Genomic DNA, 22,162 nt, shown 5'->3' with positions numbered 1-22,162 from the left:
TATTGTATATAGATACTTGTGCATTTTGCCATGCTGTGAATACAGCTTCCTCTTACTTCCAAGCTGTCTGGACAGGTCTGGTAAATTTCAAATGGGGGGGAGGGGATAGTTCCTAACCCACCACGCTGCCAAAAAGGTCTTTGCATCTGATCTTAAACTGATCTGATGCTAGTCAGTGTTCAGCATTAAAAATGTCTTTCATTCACACCTGTCTTAAGTGAGAATTTACTAAGATATATGATGAGCATTTTATGTTTTTCCTACCAGAGCATTCGTCTACCATCAAAGTCATGTTCTAACTCAGCACTATGGTGTAGGAACTTGCTGCAAGGATATGGGTGCATCCTGAGGACAATGAGATATGCAGGATCTAAGATATGCCTTTGATTTATTTTTGTTAGTGTGACACTGTACCTTCAGTCTCAAAAAATACACAAGCATGTCACATCTCAGTCTCAAGTTGACACTTGATGCTATCATTACAAAACATTTGTTATGATCAGACTCATGTTGCACTGTATATTTTGGAAGTCTCATTTCCATCTGCAAGAACAATTTTAGTTTCCAGCTTCTAATATAATTTGCATTTGAAAACTGCTTTGCTTTATAAGCTGGAGAGAACCAAAGGGAAACCCCACTGTCACATATATAATGAGACTGAGGGCTCCAAACAAATAAATGGCTAAGAAAGTTCTTCACTGAGAGAGTCATTGGACGCTGGAATGGGCTGCCCGGGGAGGTGGTGGAGTCGCCGTCCCTGGAGCTGTTCAAGGCAGGACTGGACGTGGCACTTGGTGCCATGGTCTAGCCTTGAGAATTGTGGTAAAGGGTTGGACTTGATGATCTGTGAGGTCTCTTCCAACCCTGATGATACTGTGATACTGTGAAAGGAGGTTGTAGCTTGCCTGAATTCTGGCTTCATAGGATAGTTTGAGTTGGAAGGGACCTTAAAGATCACGTAGTTCCAACATACATCTGAGATAACTTTTCAGTGCAAAGACCTATGCACTTGTTCTTGAAGTTATCAATATTTCTCTGACTCAGAAAATACAGCAGGTGAAAGATGCAGTGTGAAGGACAAGGACAGCCAGTCATACACTGCATCACTGTGCCACAGCAGCAGCTATTATGCCTGTTCTTAACAACCCTTCTGTGATTTTCAACCTCCCCAAACAACAAAACTAAAATGAATGAGAAACATAAACAAGCTGCAATCTCCTCAGGTGGAAGGTCAAGCTGAAGTGATAGAAGAAACTGATCTCCTGCTTTCCTGGGTTTTGGTTTGGTGTTTGTTTAGGCATCAGGAACAAAAGCAAAGTACTGAGGTTATTCCTTCTGTACCTAACTGAGCTATGGGAATAATGGGTAAGTGACTTGACCATAATAGAAACAGCTACTGGGATTCTCAAGACAATCTCTGAGAACAATAACAAAAAGAAATCCGTGGTACTGTCTTTACCTCTTCAAATAACACAGTGAAAACGTGCTTAGCTAGCAAGTAATTGCAACTCTCTCCATCATAAGAAAATAAGCCTGCTTACTATAAAACTGGTGGTTCCTACACAGAGGAGGAATAAAGTAGGAATTAGGAAACTAATCTCAGCATTATCTTCATTGATGTTAGCCTGACAGGATTATTTCATGACTAGGTATGAAATCCTAATCATATGAATAGTAGCCTCCTGGAAATCAACATGAAGTAGTTTTTATAACCAAAGCATCTTTTCTGCTTTTTCTTATTTTTTTTTGCTAGTACATCATAATGCTCAGCATTCCTCTTTCTCCATTCTTTTAGTGCCTTGGTATGCTTTCCCCAGTAGGAGCTTCTAATTTACATTCTCTGGATAAGCCAAAGTAAACCCAAGAGAAGTGTTTCTATTGCCTGTAGAAATTCAATGTGAATATTCTGTATATTGATGTATAAAATAAATGCACACAGAAAACTGAGTACCAAACCCTTCCTTTGTTGACAAGTGACTTGCAGATGGCATCCTGGATGTCCACATTTTAACTAGCAACCTTCCAACCTCAGCAACAGCTCCCACTGCTATCTAAAAACACAAAGCATATTGTGGAGTGAGATTAAAAAAACCCAACCAAACAAAACCTCCCCAAAAATGTGGTATCTGTTGCTGTCTTCTTTTTGTCTTGTGAATACACTGCTCACAGCAAGTTACAACGCAGCCTTTCACTTTTCCCCCTTCCTATTGTCTTTGCAAACCAGATGTTTTATTCAGTAGGCTTAAGGCACTTTTGAGAGTCAGATTACAGACCGCATGTAGACTGTAAACTAATTTGATTTCTTTAAAGTTGTGTGGGTTTAGAATTTAAACATGATTAAAATACAATTTGATTTCAAGGAAGGACCATGTTAGAACAAGCTGCTGAGTGTAGAAGGAGCAAGTTTGCCCCTGCAAGACTTCATAGAAAAATCACATTCCCTTTGTTTATCTTCCAAGGCTGTTGCTAAGCTTGCTAAATATCTGCCAAAATTGCCTTCTTGAAGGTATCATGAATGCTGATGTTTTACACTGCTTTGGTAGACAGCTAATACAAAGGTGATAGAGAGGTGAGACTAAATCCAAAGTTTCATCTGAAGACATCTGAAAGACTTCTTTAAAGTTTTCCCATCCCCAAGAGCACAGGTACCAACCCCTGAAGTATTGGGGAGTGGGAAGAGGGGAGACCACAAAGAAGTCTCCAAAGAGTAACCAGGACCATTAGAGAACTTTTCTGCTGTATTATGACAATTGATTATGTCACAGAAAGATTCCAGCTGCAAGAATATTAACATTGCCCCCTTGCAAACACATAGTATTTACAGAGATAATTAAAACGAAGGTCATTTCCCTGAAGAAGAAAAGCTAAGTCACAGCCCTGGTATATACTGTAATGGAATTGCAAATTTGTCTAGTGAAAAGGCAGACCTAACATAATCTCTTGAACAAAACATCACTTACCCCATCCTTGTATTCAACCAAGCTATTGCTACTTCCCATCCACATGTCATTTATTTCCCTCCTTCTTGTTACACATTAATTTATCAGAATGTGAGGCAGCCACATCTAAGCCACATTTAATATTCTACCATCTCTTCCTTTAAGGAATGCTACCCATTTTTTTTTCTTCTTTAGTAAATATTCTTTCCATAGAAACTCCCTAGAAGATGTCAGAATGTATCAGCAAGTACAGTCATTTGTGCATCCTTTTCTTTCCTGTGACAAGTCTTGTCCCTAACAGGGCTGTCATTACAAGCAGTGCAGCAAGCAACTGCTGCTTGACAACAGCAGAAAAATGTAACTAAGAGGTTTATAAAGTTCATGGACTTGTTCTTCCAGTTGTATGTCCTTTCAGCCATCTAACCTTAGCCTTAATACAAGAGTTAATGAAAAGAAAGAGGTTGTAGAAAATAGCTGTGCTTGGGCCTTTAGAGCCAAGTCATGGCTAAGGGTGACTCAAGTACAAGTACGTCCTACAGATTTTTCCTATCAGAACACCTTTAAGGTAGACATGAAAAATAAAACACATTGCCAATGGCTTTCCATTAGCATGGATGGTTACAGAACCAATCAAAAGCATTGCAGTTAGGACACGAGACCACCACGGCTTTTAGGAGGTGTGGTTACATCCTGGTTGTACCTCCTGAATCTCACACAGAATCACAGAATCAACCAGGTTGGAAGAGACCTCCAAGCTCATCCAGTCCAACCTAGCACCCAGCCCTAGCCAGTCAGCTAGACCATGGCACTAAGTGCCTCAGCCAGGCTTTGCTTGAACACCTCCAGGAATGGTGACTCCACCACCTCCCTGGGCAGCCCATTCCAATGCCAATCACTCTCTCTGCCAACAACTTCCTCCTAACATCCAGCCTAGATCTCCCCCAGCACAACTTGAGACTGTGTCCCCTTGTTCTGTTGCTGGTTGCCTGGGAGAAGAGACCAACCCCCACCTGGCTACAACCTCCATTCATGTAGTTGCAGATAGCAATGAGGTCCCCCCTGAGCCTCCTCTTCTCCAGGCTAAACACCCCCAGCTCCCTCAGCCTCTCCTCATAGGGTTTGTGTTCCAGGCCCCTCACCAGCTTTGTTGCCCTTCTCTGGATACTTTCCAGCATCTCAACATCTCTTTTGAATTGAGGGGCCCAGAACTGGACACAGCACTCAAGGTGTGGCCTGACCAGTGCTGAGCACAGGGGCAGAATAACCTCCCTTGTCCTACTGGCCACACTATTCCTGATGCAGGCCAGGATGCCATTGGCTCTCTTGGCCACCTGGGCACACTGCTGGCTCATCTTCAGCCTACTATCTATCAGTACCCCCAGGTCCCTTTCCTCCTGGCTGCTTTCCAGCCACTCTGTCCCCACTCTGTGCCTCAGCCTCTCCTCACAGGGTTTGTGTTCTGCAATGATATGACAACAGCAGTTTGCAGATTCAAAGGTGGGCCCCAGGTCGAAGTCCATACCGATGTAATTCTGCCAGCGTCAGAGAAATGGCACAAATCCCTCTAAGAAGAAGAGCTGTACATCACTGTAGCCTATACCAGAATTAAGCAACACAAACTGTACTGTAAAACCATACACTCCTTTATATATAAAACTGCATTTGCATAGCAGGATATACCAGTCTGACTATTTTGGTTAAATGTCATTCCCCTAGCTGAAGGAGTTATGTTGGTATGATTGTCTATCTATAGATCAGCCTGGGAACAGCAGCTACTACAAAACAGTCCCATGAGAGAGAAACTCTTCTTTTTGCTTCTGTGGAAATAGCCTGCCTTTCAGAATAACACTTAAATATCATCCAGTATATTGTCACTTGTTTAATGTAAATAAAATCTTAATAAAAAAGGTAAAAGTTGGAATGATTAACACAGTGACTCATGTGCAGCGTGACTTATGGCTTCTCACATTTAACAGGAACAGCAATTACATATATTGTACATATAAATCACTCAAAGGGGATCTTTAAGAAAAAGGACGTTGGAGTTTGGATATCAACTGATCTGCAACAGCAACGTGGGTGTAATATTGATAAAGCCAACGATGCAAATAACACATACTATGAAGGTATGAAACTGTGAAAAATTACCAACTGTTATTCTCTTCTACTTGTTGTCAGTTCCTGCAAAAGGCTGGAGACTAATGATTCTTTTCACATCTTTTGCCCACCCCCATATGACACTTTATTTTGCTCACAGGAGTGCTTCCACATCTCACAGCATAAAGTCAGAAGCGCCTTTTATCCCCAAGCTTCAAAATTACATTTCAATAAAAAGGCTGGAGGAAGAATGTAATAAAGCTGCCAGGAAAGCTTGGTGGTCTTGCCCCCAAATCAGGTAACATGAGAGATTCAGAATAGGCAGATCTTAATCCTAAGGGTGACACTAGTCTTGAGACAGAAAGAAGACCCCACTGCCAGAAGACAAATCTGGGGGGAAAACAGATAGCATGGAGCGCTTCCAAAGACAGTGGCCAGCTACAAGTGAAAGAGATGAAGAACAGCAGCAGAGTGATTTTAGAGTCCTAAGTCAGACTCCTCCTGAAAAGGAGAAGGGAAAAGCCTGAAGCTACTTACATTGTATTGATGATTAGCCACTGGTTTGTAGTTCGTGGTTACGGCTTTGTCCAGCTGCTGTGATAGCCTTACAGGTTTAGAAGATTCTTCTATTTGTAACCTGCAAAAGAAGTGGTAAAGAGAATTAATACAAATTCAGACAAGGACACACTCAAAATTGATTCTGAAAAACTGCAAGTATGAACCAGCCCTTACCAAAGGTCAGCTACAAACAAGTCATAAATAAAACCAGATGCTCTCTTTCGAATTAAAATGTTCCTATTGTATTTGTGGTTGAGGACACTGTGAGTTATAAGGACACTATATGCTACAGAAGATATTGAAATACCAAAACCCAAGCAACTGTGAAGGGAGGGGATTAAAATCCATGTCTGAACAGCAGTTCATTACAAAAGCCTGACATTCAGGTGGAAGAAAGGCCCTTGCTCTTAAATTGAAAAGACCAAATGTAACCCAAACGAACCCAAAATCTCCTGGCTTCCTAAGATGAGGGCTGAAAAAGCTTTCTACCCATCTCTGCTGACTCCCAGACCACAGCAATAATCAAACTTCATGACCTTCTCTTAGATATTTTAATGTAAAAATATAAATTTCTGTGACCTTTCTTCTGGCATTATAGTACAGTAAGAGAGCACAAATAACTGTTTCACGAGCACTTTGAAAAGCACAAAGACAGAGAAAACTGCCTGGGTTCAAAGCAATGTACAATCAAGTCTCAATCACACAGTTAAGAACAGAAGGACCTTCAGTTCTCTTCGGGAAAGATTCTGAGAAGCTCAGAGGTTGAACACATTTCATCAAACTCCTCCCTATTTAATTTAAAGCTTATGTATGATGGTGTAGGAGTACTCCAATTACTTCAGGTTTAGCACTCAAGAATTGCTGCTTGAAATGAAGATGCAGGAAAACTAACTTTAGAAAGATGCAGGATAATGTCCCTTCAAATAGCTTTATGGCACATGCAATTAATGTGTTATCATCAGTGAATTCATTTTGTTTCCAAAGGTGTGTTTTACAGGCAGAAGTGACAATTTTCACTAACTATAATCATGCTAGTTTAACACAGCCTTTTCTCTACAACACAGAAGTGAGGGCAAATTAACACACAAAAACCCCTGGTTGTGATAAAGAGTTCAGATAAGAAATTACTGAATAAATGAGGTAAAAATAATATGATGCACCTTAGCCTACCAGCAGAAAAGGCACAGCAGAAAGAAGCAGAAAGCAGATGCAAGCGAGGTAAGAACTCAAGCCACAGAGCTGCTCTCCCATCCCACCCTCTCCCACTGCCTTCTCAGCAGAAGACCCAAAGCCCAAAACGCAGAACCCAAAGTCAGCAACCAAAACAGAAAGTCTCCCATGTTACAACCTGAACTTCATGCCTCCATAATACTTTGCTGCAGCCAGCACTTCCATTTTGGAGTTGGCATGAGGCAGGCTGGTTTTGATGAACAGCAGCAAATATTCAGCTTAACCCATGACAATAATATATAAGGCTTTCAGAGTAATCAAGGTGCAGTGATGTTTGCTTCTTTCCAGTGAAAAAAGAATACAGTGATATCAATGCAAATAATAACTGCATGTTCACTACTGTACAACACCAACGAGACAAAACAAGGCAGCACTTTTAAAAACACTGTGTTTAAGATCACTGATTTCGAGTAAAAAGGTAACATAAAACCAACTGAAGTCCAGCATTCTTCTGATTTGACACCTGGGCAACCTCAATAAATTATCTTTGAATAAAGCATCACATTCAGAAATAGGAAGTCCAGCTTCAGCAACTGGAAATAAAGCCAAGCACTCTTCGTAGGTAGCGTTGCTGGACAGCAGCTGCCAGCAGTTTTATTTCATACACAGAAAAAAATCCTACTTCCCCTTAGAATCAGCCAGGTTGGAAGAGACCTCCAAGATCATCCAGTCCAACCTAGCACCCAGCCCTAGCCACTCAACTAGACCATGGCACTAAGTGCCTCATCCAGGCTTTGCTTGAACACCTCCAGGGATGGTGACTCCACCACCTCCCTGGGCAGCCCATTCCAATGGCAAACCTGTTCCATAGTTTTAATTACCCCTAAGTGACCATTGCCTTTTATTCTGCATTTCTAACTCAGGAGAAAGTATCTCAATTCCTTCTGCTGTCCAAATGTAGCATGTTTTTTTCCTCAGCTTGAAGGAAAATCAGTGAGAAGGTAAATGAGCAGTGAACAGTTTTTAGCCCTGTTCTGGAAAAAAAGGTAGAATGGTTTAGTAAAAGAGTTTACCTTTTGGCCAGCAATCTAATTAAATCATGGAATGGTTTAGGTTGGAAGGGACCTCAAAGATCATCCAGTTCCAACCCCTCACCATAGGCAGGGACACCTCCCACTAGAACAGGTCGCTCAAGGCTTCATCCAGCCTAGCCTTGAACACCTTCAGGGAGGGAACATCCACAACCTCCTTGGGCAACCTGTGCCAGTGTCTCACCACCCTCACTGTAAAGAACTTCTTCCTACCATTGTTTAAATCTCCCCTCTGCCAGTTTAAACCCATTACTCTTCATCCTGTCATTACAAGACCTTGCAAACAGTCCCTCTGCAGCCCTCCTGTAGGTCGCCTTCAGATAGTGGAAGGCCATTACAAGGTCTCCTCGAGGCCTCCTCTTCTGCAGGCTGAAGAGCCTCAACCCTCATAGCCTGTCCTCATAGGAGAGGATTTTAAAGACTGTATTGATCTGAGTGCCAAAGGTCTTCTAAACTCCTATTTCACAAAGAGGCACAGGCTGAAGCTATTTATCTTTTTCTCCATGTCTTCATTGCTTAATGCTTTTATTTTTGGTCTCAATGACTTAAAATTTTTCAAGAGCTTGGCTTTTTCTTTTTCAATCTCCTCTTGCAGTTCTCCACCATTTTCCCTGTTGTTTTGACCTGGTCTGCCCTCTCCTGCACTGCACTCACATCTCTCTCCCCTTTCACATTTCTCCATTCTGAAATGAGGTTTCCTGTTTAACCTTTTTAATGATATTGCTCCTATTTATGAGACAGGGGCTCCTGGAGATGAATTGGGAATTTTCTGTCTCTCCTTTCACCTCCAAGTCCACTGATGACCTTCTCCCTGGACCAGAACTGGACACAGTACTCAAGGTGTGGCCTGACCAGTGCTGAGTACAGGGGCAGAATAACCTCCCCTGTCCTACTGGCCACACTGTTCCTGATGCAGGCCAGGATGCCATTGGCTCTCTTGGCCACCTGGGCACACTGCTGGCTCATCTTCAGCCTAAGTGGGAAGCGTGGTGACTCAGGGGGCAAACCTTTTTATTAATATGTATTTATTCTACACATGCATCTTGCTCTTCTCCCTGATGGCTACCCTTCTCATTTCTTTTTCTGCAGCTTTCAAGATCTCCTGAAAACTGACAGAGGCTCAGGTTGCCTTCCTTCCACAGGGCATGTAAAATACAGTCACAAGATCCTAGGTGCAGCCCGCCACGCATTTGAAGTTAACCTCCCCCAATACACAGGTAAAGGCCCTGACAAATATACTATAAACCCTACATTATCAAATGGTTCCTGTGTAGATGAAGCACTGAAATTTGCTTAGTGCACTACAAAATGTAAGGACAAAGAGCCTATAATCATTTTGTTCAGAGGATTTGTTGATGCAGACACTATCTGCAAGGAAAACACGTTGGTGTTGGGGTTTGGTGTTGAAAACCACGCAGTAATTCTTTCATACTCAGAAGGTAGTAAGCCTGGTTGAACATAATCAACTCCCAAAATTTGTAACCCTGTTGCTTGAAAAAAAGTGGATGAAATACATATTTATACATTCCAGTAATTCCACACTCCAAAGTTTCTAACAAAAGCTATGAATTGGGCATTATCTTAGCCCTTTCAGCCTGATGCTTTAATGTGTTACAGGCATAATTACTTCTAAATGCACATTTCTTAAACAGAATTTTAATAAGCAATATTGAACCAAAATCTTACAAAGCATTTTATCCAGGGTTCGTTTTTCAGAGTGGATCTGCTGAATCTTAATTGAAACTGTTGGTAGGAATAAAGAAACAAAAAATCAATAGATACTCTGAGTCACTGGCAACACTGATTTAAAGGAGCAGTGCCTTTTTGCCCCTTAGTTTTTATTACTATTTGCAGGAGTGTGACAGTTAAAAGCCTTAGTTATGGCTCAGAACTACATGCAACCCTCCAAGGAGTTAAGTTTTCCACTGGATGCTTGTTGAAATAGCTTGTGCCATAATTCATGCTAATATCTGCACTAAAAAAAAAAAAGAGGGAGAGAATGCAGATTTGTTTCTTTGTCTCCTGAAACTGCCAATAAATTAGTGACAGAGCAGCCACCAGCCTGCACACTGTAGTTTTCTCTTCCACCCCCATGATCAAATATAGCTCTTCTGCCTTGAAATACATCAAGCAACCAGCACAGCACTGAATTTGCCAGTCATTTCCCAGCAAAATACATTTTATGCTGCAGCTCTTGATTTGTCATTGTGCCTACAGTTGAACAAGGGAAAAAGACATTAAAACAGGCTGGAAATAAATTCTATAGGACTTGTCAACAAGAGGCAGGCTCATAAAGGGAGACAGACGAAGGCAATATGTACATTCCTAGGAGAAGATGCTCATTGGCTTTTAAATATATGTATCTCCCAGGAATCAAAAAGAAACCTTTAGAACAGAAAAGATTTCCTGTGATTAATCTTCTATCACAAAACAAATGTTTGAAAGATTAGAAGCTGGTATTAATCAGACACACTGCTAGGGCTTGAATTCTTGACCTTCCTAAAGAAATTATTGTACAAATGGGTCTGAAACATTTCAAAACCTCCTTGTGCTTAGCTGCCCAGGGAGGTGATGGAGCCATTGTCCCTGGAGGTGTTGAAGAAAAGCCTGGCTGAGGCACTTAGTGCCATGGTCTGGTTGAGTGGCTAGGGCTGGGTGCTAGGTTGGACTGGATGATCTTGGAGGTCTCTTCCAACCTGGTTGATTCTGTGATTCTGATTCTGTGATTCTGAGACACTAGAAAGTAAGGGGCCAACCTTTCTGTTGTAGAAAAGTTGGTTTGATTCTTTCTCTCTCTGAAACATCACTCAACAGAGATCCTCTGGAAAAGAACAGCCTCACTGATCGAAGCTTCAGAGCTCTGCACAGTTTTGCATCTTTTTTTCTCTTCTTTCTTTCCCCCCCCCCCCCCCATTCCTCACAGAAGTTCCCAGCCCAGTACCAGGGGAGTGAAAGACAAAGACTAATGCTTTCTTAGTTTCTTAGTTTTTTACTCTACTTGAACCAGACACAAGCAGCTGCATTACAATAAGTTTCATGATACCTGTTACGGGCAACAAAGTCTTGTCTTCCTTATTCTGATAAGCATCCCAGCCATGATAGAGGTAGATATGGGCAACAAAGTCTTGTCTTCCTTATTCTGATAAGCATCCCAGCCATGATAGAGGTAGATATGGGCAACAAAGTCTTGTCTTCCTTATTCTGATAAGCATCCCAGGCACGATAGAGGTAGATACATCCTGCAAAATCTCATTCAAAACAAACTAATAAAACAAATGCAGCAAGAAAGCTCCACACCTGCATCTCTTGTGTTGGACTCCTGCACCTTGCTGAGTTTCAGCTACATCTTTTCTGACCTTTCTTCCAAACTGAGTATCAGTAATATAAGAAGTCAGCAGAGGATGGGCAAGAGATGAAAACTACTACAAGATACTACAATGTAAAAGTTTCTGTAATTCTGTGAAAACTAAAAGACCTCAGCATCCTGTGGGACACAACCTGCTAAAACCACTCCATGGCAGTGCCAAAGCACAAACAGCACAGGAAGAATGGCCACAAAGATGATCAGAAAGCTGGAGTACCTCTTCTGTGAAGAAAGGCTGGAAGAATTGGGACTGTTCTGCCTGGAGAATAGAATGCTCCAGGGAGACCTTATAACTACATTTCAATAACTGAAGGTGACTTACAGAAAGGCTGAGGAAGTACTGTTTAGAAGGGCACGTAGTGAAAAGATGAGGAGCAATGGTTTTAAACTGGGAGATTAGACTTGATGTGGTCCTGGGCAGCCTGATCTAGCTGGGAGGTGTGCTTGCTCACTGCAGTGGGGATGGACAAGGTGACCTTTGAGGATCCCTTCCAACCTGACGCGACCTGTGAATGTGGGAAAATGACTAGAACCACCACATTAACACACATTATCTAATGCTAATGATGGCAATCTGTTGCTTCACAGAACTATCTGCCATACATTCTGAAACACAACAGCCAGCAACATGCAAATTGAGCATGTTGTGCTCTATTGTAAGAAGTTCTGCTGCCTCACATTAAATGGAGGCGTATGACTGCAGCCTGTTGCACAAATGAATCTACTATTCTCCTTCAGACAAGGAGTGTTACTCCAGCATGCACACCCAGTCATAGCAAAGTGAGTCCATCCTCATTTATAAAGACCAGACAGGCAGACAGAGAAGAGAATAAGCTGAATGGAAATGGAATTTAGAACTTTTGCTAGCACTAAATAAGGAAATGTTTCAGACTATTAATACAGAATGTGATTTATAACTAATTTTAAGCCCTGAAATCCTGGCATTTAAAGAAAAGTGTTGCAATTATTATATATTCAGGAAAGCTATTAGATTTTTGTGACATATTCAACCATGTATGTTGAAGGATGAGCAATACATCATAGGAACACAAGATAATTTCATGGCTAATACTGAGACAGGCACTACAATCATAACTGAAGACTCCAGTTCTCTCTATCTTTCACCAGTACAGAACACAAGATAGTATGAATGGCAATTTAACAATAAATAACAAATCCTTGTGCATTTGATTTTCTGGTTTGATAAAAAAGAATCACTGATTAAAACCATTAAGCTTCCTTTATACCTCTCTAAGTTTACTATTGTCAATGATTAAAAACCTTCTGGGTTGAGGCAGTGAGGATAAAAAATGTAAAGATAAAGTAAGACAAACTTTAGTATTTAGGATTGCTATAATTAACTTTATTACTTGATGGTAAGCTTTAAATGTTTTAAAGGGGTGCTTTAATGTGATTAGCATAAAGAAAGCCATAAGATCTGCTTGACATCACTGATAATTTTTAATCAAGCTCACATGTGTCTATGGATACTTGCCCTAGAATTGTCCTGATGTTGATGAAGTCAGGCTCCTGTTCATACTGGGGACAGGGCAGAAATGTGTCACCCGAGGCTAAGCTTAAAAAGGAGTAACTCAGGGACACCTTCTATGCAATGTGACTGGTAAGTGAGGCTATGAGGCCCATCCATTTGTGTGGCTGACAAAATTTGTTCCTTGTCTTTGCCTCAGGCTTTTCTGTCATGACTTGTGTCTCTGCATGCTTTGCTTGCTGCTTCTCCCTTTACACCTCAGTTTGCACTGAAATGGGTCCTTGACCTAACACACCTAAGGGCACAGATATCCATTTACTTTTGTGAAGCAAGACAGTCTCTGCACCCTACCTGCCTTTACAGGAGGACATGGGTTGACCCAGCATAGCACTCCTGACAGGTGAATAAGCCCTTCCACCACTGTCATTCTGCAGATTGATGGAGAGTCACAGAATCACAGAATAACTAGGCTGCAAAAGACCTTTAAGATCACCATCTCCCCCATACAACAAACACTGCCAAGTCCATCACTAAACTACATTCCTGAGCACCACATATACACCTCTTTTAAATGCCTTCAGGGATGGTGACTCTACTTCCATGGGCAGCCCATTCCAATACTAAATAACTCTCTCAGTGAAGAAATTTTTCCTAACACTCAACAGAAATCTTCCCTAGTGCAACGTTGGGTCGTTTTCTCTTGTCCTATCATCTACTGCAAAGAAATGAACACTTCCTTATTACAGTTCATGTACTCTGGAAAAGCAGAGAAGTCTGCAGCTCTGTGAATGTCAGGATTTTGCAGTCACAGTATCACAGTATCATCAGGGTTGGAAGAGGCCTCACAGATCATCAAGTCCAACCCTTTACCACAGAGCTCAAGGCCAGACCATGGCACCAAGTGCCACGTCCAGTCCTGCCTGAACAGCTCCAGGGACGGCGACTCCACCACCTCCCCGGGCAGCCCATTCCAGTGTCCAATGACTCTCTCAGTGAAGAACTTTCTCCTCACCTCCAGCCTAAATTTCCCCTGGCACAGCCTGAGGCTGTGTCCTCTTGTTCTGGTGCTGGCCACCTGAGAGAAGAGAGCAACCTCCTCTTGGCCACAACCACCCCTCAGGTAGTTGTAGACAGCAAAAAGGTCCCCCCTGAGCCTCCTCTTCTCCAGGCTGCACACCCCCAGCTCCTCAGCCTCTCCTCATAGGGTTTGTGTTCCAGGCCCCTCACCAGCTTTGTTGCCCTTCTCTGGACACCTTCCAGCACCTCAACATCTCTCTTGAATTGAGAATATCCACCTCCTTTCTATCAAAATAAACTTGGAAACAATCATCTAGGCCATGGTCTAGTTGACTGGACAGGGCTGGGTGCTAGGTTGGACTGGATGATCTTGGAGGTCTCTTCCAACCTGGTTGATTCTATGATCTAGGGACTGCCACAAAGGACACTGAAATGAAAGTGCTGGGAGAAGGCACTGCACATGCCTGTGTGTTAATGGCTATATACTGCCATCCACAGCTGAAAAGGTAACCTTGCACAGTTCATCTGTTGTTGAACAGCTTAATCATACACTTGCTCTGAACTGCTGAATTAGCTCGCATTGAACTGCTGAATTAAATTGCCTAGCACTCCTTCCTGCAAGCAAAGGCTAATGGTTGCACTCAGTGATCTTCAAAGTCTTTTCCTACAACCCTATGAATGTATGAAAGGGAACCAAACTGCTATTAATTGAATTCTGAAGAAAATGCTTGATCCAAACAAAATGAGCTTTAACTTCAAAAGAAAACCTGCATAGGCATAGGAACCCTAGTAACCCTATGCTATGAGCAAACACAGGGAGGAAAAGAAACCTTTCTCCTTAGCCCACATGAAAAAGCAGCCTTGCTTATCCTCCAACTGGAAAACTCACCTTTTTCACCCTCCTGAAAACCGCAGAAAAGGACCCCAGAAGTAGGACACAGCAAACTGAAGAGCAGACTGAAAGATGCATCACTTAAGGCAGAAAACAGGTATGTTTTTCTGAAGTTTGATCATTGTTCTGTGAGCCAACTCTATTTCCTCTGCCAGTTGTATAGCAGTGCTGCTATGCTGTATTTGTTCAAAGATAGTAATTATAAACTTTGTTAAAAAAGTGCTTCCCCAGCTCCCTCTGCTGATATATATGACACACCTCTGCTGATATATATGACCACCTCCACCTGAAAACTGCTGCTGCAACCTCACTCCCTCAGCTGGTGTTTCAATGGGGACTGTGCTTGCACAAGCAGAGGAAGAGGGGACACAGCTATAGCAAAGCCAGAGGTGGAAACCACACATGCAGTGGGAGCCTAACAAGCAGCACAGCGCTAGGAGATCCCAGGCTGTTCTGCAGCCAGGAGGTGATGGAAACAGGAAGAGAAGAGGGCATCTGCTGCAGACCTTTGCTCCTGTGTGCCAGGATGCATGAAAGATGGCTTTACATCAGCCTGCCTGCTTCAGCCTGGTTTGAGTTACCCTGCTCTTTGCAAACCTTCTACAGAGGACAAACATGAGTGTTACTTTCCTGAAAAGCCTTGCTCGGCTTCTGCTCTCCATCTTCAGGGTGTGTGCTGCTCCTGGCAGCCACAGATTTATATCACTGTTAGCCCTGGATAAGACATCTTGCAATTTTGATAATACCTTCAGGATCTGGAGGCTGTGGCTCAAGCTCAGTTTCGAGCTCTGAGACAACTTTAAGTCAACCTCTCACAAAGTTATTTAAAACCAGTTTTCTTTCAAAAACTCACTGATCACAAGGCAGAACAAGGAGACAGATAGGTTTTGAGGCAACTAAGCTCAGAGGTAGTGAGAGGCCTTGAGCACAGCCCTATGAGGAGAGGCTGAGGGAGCTGGGATTGGTTAGCCTGGAGAAGAGGAGGCTCAGGGGAGACCTTATTGCTGTCTACAACTACCTGAGGGGAGGTTGTGGCCAGGAGGAGGTTGCTCTCTTCTCTCAGGTGGCCAGTGCCAGAACAAGAGGACACAGCCTCAAGCTACACCAGAGGAAATTTAGGCTGGAGGTGAGGAGAAAGTTCTTCCCTGAGAGAGTCATTGGACACTGGAATGGGCTGCCCGGGGAGGTGGTGGAGTCGCTGTCCCTGGAGCTGTTCAGGGCAGGATTGGACGTGGCACTTGGTGCCATGGTCTGGCCTTGAGCTCTGTGGTAAAGGGTTGGACTTGATGATCTATGAGATCTCTTCCAACCTTGGTGATACTGTGATACTGTGATTTCATTTTGCATTCTAAAAACATACTTTAAAAACTAACTCTGCCTTTCTTTTGGAGAAAACAAACAAACAACAACATAAGCTTGGTGGCTTAGAATATTATATTTTGAATGCTCCCTGGAGAGCTTATTTGTTAAAGAAATAAACTTAACTCCATGCACTTCTAAGCTCTTCTACATTAGTATTTTCCTCTTCATTAGAGATTTTCAGGAGACTGCCTGTTATTTGTGAACACAAAGAAACTCAACCAGACTTCTTGAAGCCATAATATTCTCTTATTAAATAAAATTAGAAAAAACAAACCACAAAGATTTGATTATAGATTTGTCTGGCATGATAAATCCCCAAACCAGTTAATGGCTGAAGCAGGTTGTCTAGCTTCCCTAATAGGAAGTTGGATTATTGAGTTTGTCTGTAAGATCTGTGTGAAAGCAGACTCCATGAATGTGTGATTTGGTTGAGTAGGTTCTCCACAGAAGAAATATATAGATATATTTATATATATATATATATAATATCCTGAAAGAAGCTTCAGAACCATTAGAAATATATACATATATATAAAATATCCTGAAAGAAGCTTCAGAACCATTAGAAATATATACATATATATATAATATCCTGAAAGAAGCTTCAGAACCATTAGAAATATATACATATATATAAAATATCCTGAAAGAAGCTTCAGAACCATTAGAAATATATACATATATATAAAATATCCTGAAAGAAGCTTCAGAACCATTAGAAATATATACATATACATAAAATATCCTGAAAGAAGTTTCAGAACCATTAGAAATATATACATATATATAAAATATCCTGAAAGAAGCTTCAGAACCATTAGAAATATATACATATATATAAAATATCCTGAAAGAAGCTTCAGAACCATTAGAAATATATACATATATATAAAATATCCTGAAAGAAGCTTCAGAACCATTACATTTTAAAGCCTGCTCTGCATAGATTTCCTTAATTACACCTAAGGCTGCCCTTAAAATAATGAAGAAGAAGAAATGGTCAACAGGAGTTTCATTGGTTTGTCACAGAGCAATAGAATTGTTAGTCAGTAATCCAAATGTGAAATACAATACACGGTGAAACTGTTCTTACTGAGAGAAGAATATGGTTTCTGTGATGGTTTGGGTGTTCCCTGCCCCCCCCCCCCCCCCCCCCCACTTTGGAAATCACCCAGACTAGACTCAGCCAGCTCTGGAAATGGAATGAAGCTTATTAGTTACAGCTTAGCACAATAGACAAGCAGATATTTAGAGTAGATAGAGTTATAGACAGAAATAGACAAGGTAAAAGGTAATACAGAAACACAACAGCCCTCCCAGAAACCTGAGTCCCCAGGAGGGGCTCCCAACCACTCCTTCACCTTCCCCCTACCCCTCTCAACCTTACCCCAGTCCCAGGGAAGAATGGAGGTTCAGCCAGGGGGTTAGGAAGCAAAGTGGGTTAGTCAGAAAACAAAACAGCAGAGAGAGGCCAGAGAGAAATTCAGCTCGGAGCTCCCCAGCAGAAGAAGAGCCTTTATCTATGTTTGGATTTTTGTTTTTATACATCTCAGCAAGCCTGTGAGTGAGGCAGACATCAGCCTTGTTTTCCTTCCACAGCCTGTAATCCAGTTCTTCTCACCAAAACATTCTAGCTAGGCTCCAACTAGCACAGTTTCCCAAACCCATACCTTTTTAATTCAGTGTGCACACACATAACAACTGGCACTGTAAACCAGTACATCTTAGTGCACCAAGCCTGGCTGGGGTTAGCCTTCCCCACAGCAGCTGAAGTTTCTTTCCAAATGGATGCCTCATTGCTGTCTACAACTCCCTGAAGGGACATTCTAGCCAGGTGGGGGTTGGTCTCTTCTGCCAGGCAACCAGCAGCAGAACAAGGGGACACAGTCTCAAGTTGTGCTGAGGGAAGTCTAGGCTGGATGTTAGGAGGAAGTTCTTGGCAGAGAGAGTGATTGGCATTGGAATGGGCTGCCCAGGGAGGTGGTGGAGGCACCATCTCTGGAGGTGCTCAAGAAAAGCCTGGGTGAGGCACTTAGTGCCATGGTCTGGTTAACTGGCTAGGGCTGGGTGATAAATTGGACTGGATGATCTTGGAGGTCTCTTCCAACCTGGTTGATTCTCTGTTCTGGTGTGCAGCACTCCATGTAACATGTGAAATAACTCATTGCAATGAAAATACAAACCACCTGAAATGAGACTTCTCCCTTCCCACATGTTCAATGACAGCACCAGAGTGGTGTTTGCTGCAAACCAGATTATATCAGTTTTAGGCACTGAATTCCATCAATGAACAGACTGGAACATCTGCCTCTTCTAATATACACTGGAGATTGTGTATTTTCCATAGCTACATATTTACTCTGTCATCAGAAGACCACGAGATAAACAGTTGCAGTTCAGCTACAAAGCGACTGAAAAGCATCATCATTTGTGAATGTCAAGGGTGTAAACAAAAAAGCAGTTAGGTTATTTGAAGGCTGTGCAATGAAGTAATGAAATTAAATGAGACAAAAGAATATTCAGGAAGCACACTGAGACACTGCAGTGATGACCGAAAAACAAATGCAAGAAGCGTAGCTTTAATAAAGTTTCTTACTAATAACCTGTGGGGAAAAAGAGAATTAATCTTCTAACCAAAGCAGAAGTAGAGCTGACTGGAAAGCTGAATTTTTATTACACAGTCTCTGTGTTTCTAAGAAAAAGAAATCCAACATTTGAACCAGGAGGTACACCAACATCTAAAGTTTCCACGGAGCAGAAATCCTTGACAATTTTGTTTTGCAAACAAGGTTATGCTTTCCCAGTATTCTCAGCAGCAATTCCTGTCATTTCACACCTTCCACTTCCATTCTTAGCTATGATAACAAAAATCACAGAAGCATAGAATCAAGCAGGTTGGAAGAGACCTCCAAGATCATCCAGTCCAACCTAGCACCCAGCCCTAGCCACTCAACCAGACCATGGCACTAAGTGCCTCAGCCAGGCTTTGCTTCAACACCTCCAGGGATGGTGACTCCACCACCTCCCTGGGCAGCCCATTCCAATGCCAATCACTCTCTCTGCCAACAACTTCCTCCTAATATCCAGCCCAGACCTCCCCCAGCACAACTTGAGACTGTTGTCAGACTGTCCCCTTGTTCTGTTGCTGGTTGTCTGGGAGAAGAGACCAACCCCCACCTGGCTACAATCTCCCTTCAGGTAGTTGTAGACAGCAATGAGGTCTCCCCTGAGCCTCCTCCTCTCCAGGCTAAACACCCCCAGCACCCTCAGCCTCTCCTCATAGGGTTTGTCTTCCAGGCCCCTCCCCAGCCTCATCACCCTTCTCTGGACACCTTCCAGCACCTCAGCATCTCTCTTGAATTGAGGAGCCCAGAACTGGACACAGCACTCAAGGTGTGGCCTGACCAGTGCTGAGTACAGGGGCAGAATAACCTCCCTTGTCCTACTGGCCACACTGCTCCTGATGCAGGCCAGGATGTCATTGGCTCTCTTCCTTAGACTGCAGCTCAGGGGCTGTCAGGGCATCCATGGTGCCCTGTCTCTGGCAGGCCAGTTGTGTGAGCTGCTCTGGAACAGCAAAGCTCTGAATTCCAAGCCAGCTGATTCTCCATACCACTGTATTAGCTGATTACTTCAGAAACACTGACGGCTTGTTAGCAGCTGAAAGGTCAGGCTGGCACATTGAAGAGATGATCATCTGACATGCCAGCACCACAAAAACTGACTCTGGGCTACATGATTAAGAAGCTAGAGTGGGATTTCAGCATGATTATTCCATGTATCCTTACTGGCAAGGACAATTATTTCCAGGACAGTATGATACTGCACTTAATAAAACAGCATTTAATTAAAACCAGCAATCTTCTCTTTTTTGAAAGAAGAGTAAAAGAAACAAGAACTACCTGGGCACTGTTATGTACCAGTATAAATTCACAGATATATGGAACAAGTTATGTGGTGAAAGAAAATAAAGTGTAGAACACTTCAGTGCTGGAAAATAACATTTGAGAGATGAAGATATGACTGTGGTCTACAAAATAACTTGGTCCAGGAAGACAACAAATAAGGAACTGTGTGGTTTGAACACCAGGACAAGCAGGGATTAAATCTACAAGACAGGAAAATTCAAAGCAAAACCAGGAAAGGAGTTGTTCACATAACTTGTACATAAACAACACACTTCTTATTGCAGGATATTACAGATGCTAAAAGGGTATATGAGTTCAAAAGCAAAAAGCTCCCAAAAGATAATGATATTTGTGGCTGTTAAAACATCAGGACAGCCCAACACTCATTGAGGTATGAGCTGCTGGAGACTGTGCTGAAGCATGAGCAGATGCTTACACTGTTCTAATAGTCCTCCCTAAGTCACCCATTACTGGTAACTCATGACATTTGGTGAGACAGTGATTGTTCTGACCCAGCAGTCTTAAATTCAGGCATAAAACATATTATATGCCTCAAATACAACACTGTATGTATCACAGGATAAGCGCAGTGTGCTGGATTATGCAGGAAAACTGGAAAGACTGCAATCCTCCCCTTGATCAGTGCAAGGCAGGAGGTATGCCCTGGAGGGGCAGCCAGAGAGGCTCTTCTCTAACTACAGCACAGCTACACGTAGCTCTGTAAGAATAAGATGAACATTTGTTTGCTCCAGCTCAATAAAACTGCAGGCCAGAAAGAGAAAGCACATGAGACATTGCTGTGATTTCTTCTCACTCACTTAAAATGACAGTCCTGAGAAATGCTAATTACTGGCCCAGTAATCAAATGTCATAAACAGCTACAATAGATGAAGGGGTGGGGGGAGAGGGGAAATTAATGTCACTCCAAATGCGTGGTAGATTTGATCAGATTCTGCTCAAAGGCACCTCTTAATAGAAGGATGGGATCCAATCTAAGGACACCAAAGCATGTATTGTTGCAATCCTATTGTTGGAAATCAGTCTAAGATAAAAGAAACTGAAAGGAGGACTTTTTCATTGGAGCAAGCATTGTTTCAAACGCCTTGCTTTTGATTTTGGAGTCTTGGGAGGGGGAAAGTATCTCATCTAAGCCATATAGAAAAAAGAAAATGAGGTCAAATGATTTTTTGGCTTGAAGCTGGGAAATGATCATGCCACAGAATTTCTGTCAGGACATGCAGAGTCAGTTCATATGCCAAATCTGTACTGGTCAGCTTCTCTGTACATCCATTTTCCTGCTTAAAAAAACACTGCACAAAATCCACCATCTAAACCATCACAACCCCTGGATACAGGCATATTACATAAGTATTAACAAGCCCCCCTGGGCCATGCCCTGAACATGCACATAAACACTGAGGTATGACTTTGGAATAACGTGGAAGCTAAATAGTTCAGCCAAAAACAGACAGAAGAGGAAAAAAGCAAAATACGATTGAGTTGGCCAAAGAAACTCAAATTCAGTTGTACAAGACAGACATGACAAAGCTGGAGATTTAGACCCAGGACAGGTAAGAACTAAGACAATTTAAATGAAGTAAAAAAACACCAAAACCAAAACAAAAACAACCAAACATTTAGGTTAGTAGATTTAGGTAGGATAAGGTAAAGTAGCTGTGACCTGATTAGGACAGCCTCAGGTAGGGAATGCTAAGTATAGCCATGCCCTTTCTCTAAAGCTTCTGGGCTCCTCAGTTCAAGAGAGATGTTGAGGTGCTGGAAGGTGTCCAGAGAAGGGCAACAAGGCTGGTGAGGGGCCTGGAACACAAAGCCTATGAGGAGAGGCTGAGGGAGCTGGGGGTGTGCAGCCTGGAGAAGAGGAGGCTCAGGGGGGACCTCATTGCTGTCTACAACTACCTGAAGGGAGGTTGTAGCCAGGTGGGGTTGGGCTCTTCCCCCAGGCAAGCAGCAACAGAACAAGGGGACACAGTCTCAAGTTGTGCTGGGGGAGGTCTAGGCTGGATGTTAGGAGGAAGTTGTTGTCAGAGAGAGTGATTGGCATTGGAATGGGCTGCCCAGGGAGGTGGTGGAGGCACCATCCCTGGAGGTGTTGAAGAAAAGCCTGGATGAGGCACTTAGTGCCATGGTCTGGTTGAGTGGCTAGGGCTGGGTGCTAGGTTGGAGTGGATGATCTTGGAGGTCTCTTCCAACCTGGTTGATTCTAGATTCTATGATTCTATGGAAAGGGAAGAATGAAAATGTAGGCAAAACCATG

At 42.6% G+C, this 22,162-nt stretch overlaps 1 protein-coding gene across 2 annotated transcripts in view; it reads right to left on the bottom strand.

The window, feature by feature from the left end:
- Positions 1-22,162, bottom strand: part of GTF2F2 (general transcription factor IIF subunit 2) — a 93,156-nt gene that overhangs the window by 11,172 nt on the left and 59,822 nt on the right. For both annotated transcript variants that reach the window (XM_064175104.1, XM_064175096.1), the window contains exon 7: positions 5,574-5,673. In XM_064175104.1, coding sequence (XP_064031174.1) covers positions 5,574-5,673 — 100 coding nt within the window. The remainder of the gene's footprint in view (positions 1-5,573; positions 5,674-22,162) is intronic.

The sequence above is a fragment of the Pogoniulus pusillus genome, chromosome 3 (assembly GCF_015220805.1).
Source record: "Pogoniulus pusillus isolate bPogPus1 chromosome 3, bPogPus1.pri, whole genome shotgun sequence".
In the NCBI taxonomy this organism is placed as follows: Eukaryota; Metazoa; Chordata; class Aves; order Piciformes; family Lybiidae; genus Pogoniulus; species Pogoniulus pusillus.
This window is presented reverse-complemented; position numbering and strand designations above follow the sequence as displayed.